General features: G+C 46.8%; 1 protein-coding gene across 1 annotated transcript in view; it reads left to right on the top strand.

The window, feature by feature from the left end:
- The window catches only part of POLN (DNA polymerase nu), a 109,439-nt gene that overhangs the window by 76,876 nt on the left and 20,466 nt on the right, over window positions 1–12,097 (top strand). The window contains exon 17 of the mRNA XM_040966307.1: window positions 168–282. Coding sequence (XP_040822241.1) covers window positions 168–282 — 115 coding nt within the window. The remainder of the gene's footprint in view (window positions 1–167; window positions 283–12,097) is intronic.

Raw genomic sequence — 12,097 nt, 5'->3', positions numbered from 1 at the left:
ACTGGTCACCCTGAGGTGTGGCTAGCTCTTGGACTTCCAGCAGAGGGACTGGCACTGGCACTGAGGCCAGAGGGGCCCAGTAGATGAGGGGCAGGTGTTCGCCTTGACTCTGAGTAGGTAGCCACAATGAGGGGAGTTCCAGGTTAACACACAGCTCTGTCTGACAGACTTTTCACAGATCGAGTTGCGCATTCTTGCACATTTGTCTGGGGATGAGGAACTCCTGAAGTTATTCCAGGAACCGGAGGGAGATGACGTGTTTTCTACTCTGACCGCACAGTGGTAAGATGCAGGTGTTCACGATGCTGTCAGAGCTATGGGAGGGCGGACGTGACTTGAAAGCTTCGAGTGACTCCAAGGCGTGTTCATGAGAAGGAGTGTGCATGTTTCCTCTGAGCTGATGTCTGGGAAAGATCAGATAAGCAGACTGCCTGAGTGTCCTCATAGTGAAATTGCTGATGACTGCCACCAACAAAATAACAAGGTGTGACTCCGGAAAATGCACTAGACATGCAGGAAAATGCAAAGTGAAGCTCATATGCCTTCCAGGAGCGACCACAGAACCTCGGGTCACCTGCCCGCAGAGGCGAGCGCTGCCCTCTTACCCCCACCTGCCTGCAGAGGCAAGCGCTGCCCTCTGTGCCCCCACCTGCCTGCAGAGGCTGCCCTCTTACCCACACCTGCCTGCAGAGGCTGCCCTCTTACCCCCACCTGCCTGCAGAGGCTGCCCTCTTACCCCCACCTGCCTGCAGAGGCGAGCGCTGCCCTCTGTGCCCCCACCTTGCCCTTCAGTAGCAGGAGTACCCTGCTGCTCTGGAACCCCCTTCCTCCTTACTCCCCTGCTGCTCTCAGGGGTCACCCTAGTGATGTCACTTCTGACCCCACATCCTGGAGTGCCCAGTGCCTCCTTCCAAGCCTGTGTCCCTCTTCTAGGTTGATGTTTTCCTCTAGCTGCCTGCTCCCTTCTGCCCCCTCTCAGCTCCCCACCTCAGTGGGCCCTTCCTTCCCTCAGGCAGCACCTCTTGTGAGGTGCCCGTTTGAGGTCAGCTGAGTGTGCGAGCAAGCAGACCAGCTCTGCTGTGTCCCCTGCTGGACTCTGCTGGGCACGGGACTCAGGAAGGACCTGCCCATCAATGAGTTCGTAGTACAGGATTCAAGCAAGCAACTCTCCAAACATGCCGCCGCCATGAGACTCACATGAACCTGAAATTTTGGGGAAAGCATCTTACGTCAAGGTAGCAGAGAGAGCATGTCCTTGTAAACAGAGAAGGGTATGTGCCAGACCCCGGGTGGCCCTGGGCGGGGCTCAGTGTTAACACAGCCACCTAGAGCAGCCTCACCTAGAGCGGCCTCACCAGCTGGGTCCTGCCTGGGGTCCTCTTTCAGACCCAAGCTCCCATAGATGTGTCTCCAGGGAATCTTGTACCTTTCCCATGCTCTGTCCTCCCCTCAGCCCTGACCTGATCCTGCACCTGCCTGGGGTCCTCTTTCAGACCTGAACTCCCATGGATGTGTGCCTCGACCTCACTCCCACAGCTCCTCCAGGCACCCTCTGCCATGTGCCTGTGGCTTAGCCTGGCGTGTGGTGTCACTGGTCTCACTGCGCATTGGTCCCTAGGAAACATGTCTCCTGGCTTTCACCATTTCTTTGGCTTAGTGGCTAAGTCACCACTTGGGTTACCCGCATGTCGCTGGAGTCCGGCTCTGTTCCCCGTTCCAAGGAAGCAGCCATGTTAGGGTCACGTGGTTGGGTTCCTGCTGGGTTCCACAGCCGACGAGAGACTTGGAAAGTAGACTCCACAGAGTGGAATTCCATCCTTTACTGTCACTGTGTCGTATTTTAGACGTTGACTGCAGTGTAGCGCCTTCTCTGCTAACTAAAGAATGTTCCAGTCAGCCCCAGAGCAACGCCCTGCCCATATGTCCAGCAGGGGACACAGCAGAGCTGGTCTGCTTGCTCCTGCGGAGCTGCCTGTCATGTCCATAGTGCACTGATGGGCTCATGCAATGTGGATCCTCCCGCCTTTCACTGAACACTACACTTTCAAGGCTTGTTCGCGGCATGTAACTATTTCTTCTTGCGGTTGGAATGTTCCTTTCTGTAGAATACCGTGTTCCACCCATTACAGCACAAAGAAGGAAATAGTGTTTTGCTGTTTGTTGATTGACCTCTTGAGGCAGTCTGGGGTTGTTCTGCCGTCAGCTGTGCTGCATGATGCATCAGCAGTGCTGGTTTCAGTCTGCCTCTGGGGTGCAGCGAGAGCAGAGTTGTTGAGTCACACACTGACACTGGCTCTGTGTCACTGTCCGTGATGATGGAGTGTCTGTCAGTGTATTTTATCATCTTAACTGTTTTGAGGAACTGTGAGACAGCTTTCCATGGCTGCACTATCACACAGGACTTTCCACACTTACAGCATGCCATTTCTCCCCGTTCTCATGGACTCCTAGCCATCTGCCTCACCCTGCTTTTCATGTGTGTTTCCCTAAGCACAGGTGGAGGAGCCATTTCTGCCAAAGGTCATTTGGAAATTTGTAATATCATTCACCAGTGACACAGGAATATCATCCTTAAAAAATGGCCTATTGTAATTTATTAAATTTTAGGTTCCACCTGTGGTTATCCTGGCAGGACCAGAGCAGACGGCTAAAGGGTGTTTCATGGGCAGGACTGGACGTTCCCCACCTCTCCCCAGTGAGTACTAGTGATGGTGGGCGCCTTTGCCTGCCCTTTCTAAAGTGTCTCTCTAGAAGAACACAAAGTCTTGTTCAGGAAGGAAGAGTGCCTCAATTGCCTGGCTAACTCTTGAGCTCTCCTGCCATCTTTGTGGCTTTCAGGAGTAAGTGCCATGTGATTCACAATGGGTGTTGGTGCAGAGATCTCACACACACACACACACATATAGTATTGGATAAAGAGTATAGGTACAGCAGTGTCAAGGGCAAATGTGTAGCACTAAATTCTTGGAAGCCAGAATAACACATGAGAAATAAGAGAAAATAGCTGGGCAAGATGGTGGATTAGGGTAGAGACACATTTGGTGTGATGGAGAATCTAGACAAGGTGAAGTACAAGCAGCAGATTACAGGGGAAAATCGGGGTCAGGCAGTAAGCAAGGGGCACCTGGAGACTCCCTGGACACAAGGAAGCGGCAGCGATAGCAGAGCAGTGTTGCAGTGGACAGAAAAACCCACCAACAATCCGCGAGCAGCAATCCAGACTCTGGCAGCGATCCGGGCTCTCAGAATTGGAAGATATTTCCTGTCACCAGAGAAACAAACAAAAAGCTGGAAACAGAGCTAGGACAAGGTAAATAAAAGTATCCAAGAATTGGGCCCGGCGCGGTGGCGCAAGTGGTTAAAGGTCCTCGCCTTGCACACCCGGGATCCCATATGGGCGCCGGTTCTAATCCCGGCAGCCCCGCTTCCCTTCCAGCTCCCTGCCTGTGGCCTGGGAAAGCAGTCGAGGACGGCCCAAAGCTTTGGGAACCTGCACCCGCGTGGGAGACCCAGAAGAGGCTCCTGGCTTCGGATCGGCGTAGTATCGACCCGTTGCGCTCACTTGGGGAGTGAATCATCGGATGGAAGATCTTCCTCTCTGTCTCTCCTCTCTGTACATCCGCCTTTCCAATAACAAAATAATAAAAATAAAATCTTTAAAAAAAAAAAAAGTATCCAAGAATTAAAAGATATGATAAAAGGCCCAACATAAGAATTATGGGAGTTCCAGAAGGCAGAGAAAGAGAAGTTGGGATTAAAGGTGTATTAAATAAAATAATAAATGAAAACTTCCCTAATCTGGAGAAAGAATTGGAAAACAATATACAGGAGGGGCATAGAAGTCCCAACAGCATTGAACAAAAATGAACTTCACCACGACACATGATAATCAAGCTCTTTTCAGTTGAACAACAACCACCACAACAACAAATCCTTAAATGTACACGTGAAAAAAATCGAGTGACAGATACAGAAACCCCAATCAAACTAACAGCTGACCTCTCAGAGGAAACACTACAGGCCGGGAGAGAATGGACTTATTCCAGATTCTAATAGAGAAAAATTTTCAGCCCAGAATAATGTATCTTGCAAAGCTCTCCTTTGTCTTTGAAAATGAAATAAAATTCTCCCACAATAAAGAAAAACTTCAAGAATTTGCCTCATCTAAACCTGCCCTACAAAAGATACTCAATAATATTCCCCTGAAAGAAAAAAGGAATAGCAGCTACCAAAACCAAAGGCAAATGTGGAGAACACCCCACTAAAAGGCTAACAGAAGACTCAACCAAAGAACAACACATCGCCAAAATGACAGGACCAAATACCCCTCATCTATAATAACTCTGAATGTAAATGGCTGAAACTCATCAATCAAACGCCATAGATTAGAGGACTGGATCAAAAAAACAAAACCCAGCTGTCTGCTGCATACAGGAGACACATCTCACCAACAAAGATCAGAGGATACAAAGTGAAAGGAGGGGGAAGATATTCCGGTTAGATTCGCTGCTGGCCAAAATGTTAGATTTGCCAACCAGCAGGGAAAATAATAACTCCGCCAAATATATGTAAAGAATTGAGATGGCCTTTGTTTCAGGGAACCACGGTCACGGGCTTCCCTTCCCCACGCAGCAGAAAGGACAGACGTGAAGGAGTGGGCTGCAGAGGAAGAAGAGCGCCGAAGAGACTGGGAAGACGCCCTTTTAGACTCTCCTTGACACGGAAGCCGAGACGGGGCTCGCCTTGGCCCTTATTGGTGGGGGGATATGGGTCTGTGTCCCTCATTGGTGCAATGGTGGTCTCACTGCCTGAGGGGCCCGCCAGAATTCCACCATCTGTTCCAGGTTGGGTTGGAGAAAACTCCACCCTCACCGTGGTAGCCATCAATTCCAAGTGAATGGAAAGGAAAAATATGCAGGTTTAGCCATTGTTATGTCGGATGATATGGACTTTGATGTGAAGAACATCAAAAGAGATGAAGAAGGACACCACATAATGATCAAAGGATCCATTCAGCAAGTGCCAAGACATCTACCTACATGAAACAAATATTAATGGGTTTGAAGGGAGAAATAGATTCCAACACATCAACGGACAGATTAAAAAAAAAAGAAAAAAAGAAACTCAGCAAAGAAACAGCAGAACTCACCCAAACTCTGGAGTAAATGGACTTAGTTGACATCTACTGAACCTTTCATCCTAGAGAGAGAGAACACTTTTTTTTCGTCAGCACATGAAGCCTTCTCTAGAATCGACCATGTTACAAACCTCAGCAAATTTTAAAGTCAAAAATTATACCATGCATCTTCTCAGACCATCATGGAGTAAAGCCTGAGACCAAGAAATCAAAACACCCAAGAAGATTTGCAAACACATGGAGACTGAAAAATGTGTTACTAAATGAGCAATGGATTAGAGAGGAAATGAAAGGGAAAATTAAAAAATTGCTTGAAACAAATGAAGGCATCAACACAACATACCAAAGCTTATGGGACACAATTGAGGTGGTGCTAGGAGGAAAAATCATTTCGATCAGTGCTTATATCAAGAAACTAGAAAAGTATCAAGTACATCAGCTAACCTTACAGTTGAAGGAACTAGAAAAACAACAGCAAAGCAATCCCAAGATTAGTAGAAAAAAAGAAATCATCAAAATAAGGGAGGAAATAAACCAAATACAGACCAAGAGAACTATACATAGAATCAATGAATCAAAGAGCTGGTTCTTTGACAAAATCAACAAAATAGACTCCCCACTAGCCCAACTAATCAAAAAAAGAGGGAGAAAATACACATCAATAGTATCAGAGACCAGAAAGGAGATATAACAACAGATACCTCAGACAGAAAGAGAATTATCAGCAACTGTTACAAGCAGCTATATGTGAACAAATCAGAAGACCTAGAAGAGATGGATAGATTTTTGGATACGTACAATCCATCAAAATTGAATCAAAAAGCAATTAATCTAAATGAACCAATAACATGGACTGAGATTGAATTGGTAATTAAAGCTCTCCCAACCAAGAAAAGTCCTGGACCAGATGGCTTCACTGCTGAATTCTACCAAACATTTCAAAAGGAACTTACCCCAATCCTACACAAGCTTTCCCAAACAACAGAGAGGCAATCCTTCCAAACTTTTTCTATGAAGCTAACATCACCGTAATACCAAAGCCAAATAGAGAAACAACACAAAAAGAGAGATACAGACTGATATTCTTGATGAACATAGACACAAATATCCTCAGCACAATACTAGCCAACAGGATCCAACAACACATCAGGCAGATCATTCACCCAAACCATGTGAGACTCATCCCAGGCATGCAGGGATGGTTCAACATTCTCAAATCAGTAAATGTGATACATCACATCAATAAATGGAAAAATAAAAACCATAGGATCATCTCAAGAGATGCAGAGAAGGCATCCAATAAAATCCAACATCACTTCATGATGAAAGCCCTAACTAAGCAAGATAGGCAAAGAAGGAACATTCTACAACATAATCAAAGCAATTTGCGAAAAACCCAATGCCAACATCATTCTAAATGGGGAAAGATTAGAAGCTTTTCACTAAAATCTGGAACTAGACAGGGATGTCCACTGTCAGCAGTACTCTTCAATATGGTATTGGAAGTCCTTGCCAGAGCTTTAGGCAAGAAAAAGGAATGAAAGCAATCCAAATTGGAAATGAGGAACTGAAATTATCTCTAATTGCAGATGACATGATTCTCTACATAGGATAACCAAAAGACTCAGTCAAGACACTGCTGGGGCTCATAAGAGACTTTGGCAGGGTAGCAGGATACAAAATTAATGAACACAAGTTGATGACACAGGTGTACACAAATAATTCCATGGATGAGAAAGAAATTGTAAGTGCAGTCCCCTTTAAAGAAAAGAGGAGAGGAATCTTAAATACCTAGGAATTAAGCTAAGTGAATATGTGGAAGACCTCTATGATGAAAACTATAAAACATTTTAAAAGGAAATAGAAGAAGATCTTCAAAAATGGAGAAACTTTCCATGTTCCTGGATTGGCAGGATCAACATCATCAAAATTACCATATTGCCAAAAGTCATATACAGATTCAACACAATCCCAATCAAAATCCCAGCAACATTCTTGTCAGAAATAGAAAAGATGCTACAAAAGTTCATCTGGAAACACAAGAGACCATGAATAGCTAAAGCTATCCTGAAGAATAGAAATCAAGCTGGAGGAATCACAATTCCAGACCTCAAGACATACTACAGGGCAATAGTTATCAAAACAGTCTGGTACTGGTACAGAAACAGAGAAGATCAATGGAGCAGAATAGAAACACCAGAAGGGAATCCACACATGTATAGTCAACTAATCTTTGACAAGAAAACTGAAAACAATCCAGGGAAAAAACCTGGTCTATTCAACAAATGTTGTTGAGACAGCTGGATAGCAGCTTGCAGAACAAAGAAGCAAGACCCACACCTGTCACATTATATGAAAATCAGCTTCAAACGGACCAACGACCTATAGCTACATCCAGAATCCATCAAATTATTAAAAACCTAAGAAGCACACTCCAAGATAGAGGAACAGGGAAGAACTTCTTAGAAAAGACACCAAAAGTAAAGGTAATCAGAGCCAAGATGAACAAATGTTACTACATCAAACTAAAAAGCTTGTGCACAGCAAAAGAAATAATTAACAAAGTGAGGAAGCAACCAACAGAATGGGAGAAAATGTTTGCACACTACACAAGTGATAGGGAATAATATCCAAGATTTACAAAGAGTTTCAGAAACACAGGGACAGTAAAAATAACAACCCTGTGAAAAGATGGGCAAAGGAAATGAAGAGATGTTTTTCAAAAGAACAGATTCAAATGGCTAACAGACATGAAAAGATGCTCAGGCTCTCTAGCCATCAGAGAGATACAAATGAAAACCACTAACTCCAGTGAGACTGGCCTACATTGAGAACTCTACTAACAACACCTGCTGGCAAGGATGAGGGGAGAAAGGTACCCTCCTTCACCGCTGGTGGGAGTGTAGGCTAGTACAGCCACTGTGGAAATCAGTATGGAGAGTGCTTGGAGAATTGCAAATAAAACTGCCATACGATCCAGCTATCCCACTCCTAGGAATATACCCAAAAGAAGTGAAATCTGCATATGAGAAGGGGATCTGTAACCCTATATTTGCAGCATAACAATCTACAATAGCAAAGACATGGAAACAATCCAGATGTGTGTCCAAAGAAGAGTGGTTAAAGAAACTGTGGTGAATCTACTCCATGGAATATTATTTAGTTATTAAGAAGAATTAAATTAACTATTTACAACTAGAAGGGGCGGATTAGAGACCATTACGCTCAGTGAAATGAGTCAGTCACAAAGGAACAAATACCACATGTTCTCTTATGTGAGGAACCAGCAGGGAAAGTGTAACTTCAATAATCCGATCCATGCTGTTTTTGGGGTTTTTTTTTGGCTCTATCCCATGTGTTTTGATGTTTTTTTATTTCAGCTTTATTTATTCCAAATACTTTCTTTTCTCTTATTGAATTCATCGCTGGCTCATGGTTTACACGGTGGCATCATTTTTCTCAAGAGACTTTTGTGTTTCCTTTTTGTCACCAATGTGTTGGTTCTCAGTGGCACATTTTTCCACGGTGCTGTAATTTGTTATTGTTGCTGCTGCTGAAGTCATTGACTTCGTTTCACGGCTTCTCATTTATGTAAATGTATAGTGATGGAACACTGGGATCTATCATATATACAGATGTGGGGGTTTAATGGAACATTCATTCCTGCTTCCAGATGGATTCCCAGTGAAACTGTTGGAAATGTGTGGACAATGGGATGCTGGACTGTCTGATATTGTCTGTACCAGCAATGTTGGGGTACACGTAATTAAGAGACTGATGGAGTTATGATTCCTTACGAAGGACTTTACCATTGTAGATAAATGGGAAAAATCTATCGGGGGGTTTGAGTTTGGGGGAAATCCCTATACAAAATTGTACCCCATAATTCAAAATTCAGATAAAAAAAGAAATAAAAGAAGATATATAGGTAATCCATTTCTATCTCAAAAATCCTGACAAAGAAGAGCAGGGTAAACCCAGAGCAAGGAGGAGGAAAGAAATCCCAAGAGTGCAATCAAGGCAGCTGAAAACAGGAAGTTGGCAGGAAGTCAGTGCAGCAGAAGCTGATTCTTCAAAAACTCTAGGAATATTGACAAAACCGAAGATCCTTTAGCCTTCCAAAGGAGACTAGGAGAACACAATGAATCACTTTGAATCGCTTTATTTTTAAAATTTAACAATGTAGAGTATGTAGACTTGCTACCAAAACCTTCCATGAAGTCCTTAACCTGAACATTGCTCTGGCTCCCAAGGCCAGAAATCGAGTGAGATGCCAAGACGAGCAAAATGATTTTAACTTCCAGTCCAGGGGCAACCTCTTGCTGTGAGCAAGAAGTGCCTTGAACAAAATAAGTGTGGGGTTTTTATAGCAAGTATCTGTGGGAAAATCAGTAGCTACATGATATTGGGTAAATACATAATGGGGGCTATTTAGTGACAGAGCAGGTAAAGATTTACAATGTTTAGGATTCTGATCCAATTACTTCAATAAAGATTTATGATGCAAAAGCTCAGGATTCCAATCCTATCACTTCAGTGTAGACAGAAATAGCACGCCTCGAAGGTAACTGTCCTTCCCAGAAATTCCCACAACTCCAAGATCATTCCTATCTCCAGTTTGCTTCCTGGTGTTTCAGACAGCAGGTTTTTTCCCATGACAGGATGCAGGCATTAGGAGATTCCAGAGTTCCAGGAATACATTCACCTTGACAATTGACCCTATTGCCAAGGAATTTGAGCCTGTGCCTTCCCAGACACGATAGCTCAGGACACTTCCCACGTCCTCGTTAGCATGCCGATTCGCAAATCAGCTGCTGTGCCTCTGTGCCAGCTGGCTGCCAGTGTGCCGGGAGGGCAGCAGCTGATGGCTCCTGTTGTGGGCTCCTGGCTGCACCTTGCTGCTGCTTGGCTCTGTGAGCATTAGGGACCTTATCCAAGGAATGGAAATGTCTCCCTCCCTCTCTGCCTGTCTGCCCTCCTGCCCCTCCCCCGGCCTCTTCCTCTCCCTGCTCCCCCTCCCCCTGGCCTCTCCCTCTCCCTGGACCCCTCCCCCTGGCCTCTCCCTCTCCCTGCTCCCCCTCCCCCTGGCCTCTCCCTCTCCCTGGACCCCTCCCCCTGGCCTCTCCCTCTCCCTGGACCCCTCCCCCTGGCCTCTCCCTCTCCCTGCTCCCCCTCCCTCTGGCCTCTCCCTCTCCCTGCTCCCCCTCCCCCTGGCCTCTCCCTCTCCCTGGCCCCCCTCCCCCTGGCCTCTCCCTCTCCCTGCTCCCCCTCCCCCGGCCTCTCCCTCTCCCTTCTCCCCCTCCCCCCTGCCCTTCTCCCCCTCCCTCTCACCCCTCCCTTTGCCCTACTCCCCTTCCACTTCGCCTCCCCGCTGCCCTCTCCGCCTCCCCCTGGCCTCTCCCTCCACATCTCCTCTCTCCCATTCTCCCTCTGTGTAACTCTTTCACATAAATAATTTTTAAATGAAATCCGTGTAATCTACCATGTCATTGAGCTAAAGAGAAAAAAATAATGTGTTCATATTAATTGATATACACAGAGTAATAAAATTAACACCTATTCATGATTTTTTTTTATCTTAGTTGGCTAATGGTTAGCATACCACTGGGGAGCATGCCTGCATTCCTTATCAGAGCACCTGTGTTTTCAGCCCTGCTCCTGCTTCCAGCTTCCTGCTACTGCACAGGCTGGGAGCATCTGATAATGGCTCAAATGATTGAGTCCCTGTCACCGCGTGGGACACCAGGATTGGGTCCTTGTCACTCTTGTGGGACACCTGGATTGGGTCCCTGTCACCCGCGTGTAGGACACCTGGATTGAGTCCCTGTCACCATGTGGGACACCTGGATTGGGTCTCTGTCACTCTTGTGGGACACCTGGATTGGGTCTCTGTCACCCGCATGGGACACCTGGATTGGGTCTCTGTCACCCACGTGGGACACCTGGATTGGGTCTCTGTCACTCTTGTGGGACACCTGGATTGGGTCTCTGTCACCCACGTGGGACACCTGGATTGGGTCTCTGTCACTCTTGTGGGACACCTGGATTGGGTCCCTGTCACTCTTGTGGGACACCTGGATTGGGTCTCTGTCACCGCGTGGGACACCTGGATTGGGTCTCTGTCACCAGCGTGGGACACCAGGATTGAGTCCCTGTCACCATGTGGGACACCTGGCTTGGGTCCTTGTCACTCATGTGGGACACCTGGATTGGGTCTCTGTCACTCTTGTGGGACACCTGGATTGGGTCCCTGTCACCATGTGGGACACCTGGATTGGGTCTCTGTCACTCTTGTGGGACACCTGGATTGGGTCTCTGTCACTCTTGTGGGACACCTGGATTGGGTCTCTGTCACTCTTGTAGGACACCTGGATTGGGTCCCTGTCACCATGTGGGACACCTGGATTGGGTCTCTGTCACCATGTGGGACACCTGGATTGGGTCTCTGTCACTCTTGTGGGACACCTGGATTGGGTCTCTGTCACTCTTGTGGGACACCTGGATTGGGTCCTTGTCACCCACGTGGGACACCTGGATTGGGTCTCTGTCACTCTTGTGGGACACCTGGATTGGGTCTCTGTCACTCTTGTGGGACACCTGGATTGGGTCTCTGTCACTCTTGTGGGACACCTGGATTGGGTCTCTGTCACTCTTGTAGGACACCTGGATTGGGTCCCTGTCACCATGTGGGACACCTGGATTGGGTCTCTGTCACCGCGTGGGACACCTGGATTGGGTCTCTGTCACTCTTGTGGGACACCTGGATTGGGTCCCTGTCACCCGCGTGTAGGACACCTGGATTGGGTCTCTGTCACCCGCATGGGACACCTGGCTTGGGTCCTTGTCACTCTTGTAGGACACCTGGATTGGGTCTCTGTCACTCTTGTGGGACACCTGGATATGGTCTGTCACCCGCTTGGGACACCTGGATTGGGTCCCTGGCTTTCCTCTCTCCCAATT

This window comes from Ochotona curzoniae, unplaced genomic scaffold (genome assembly GCF_017591425.1).
Source record: "Ochotona curzoniae isolate NIBS_2020 unplaced genomic scaffold, NIBS_Ocur_1.0 scaffold_4505, whole genome shotgun sequence".
Lineage (NCBI taxonomy): Eukaryota > Metazoa > Chordata > Mammalia > Lagomorpha > Ochotonidae > Ochotona > Ochotona curzoniae.
This window is presented reverse-complemented; position numbering and strand designations above follow the sequence as displayed.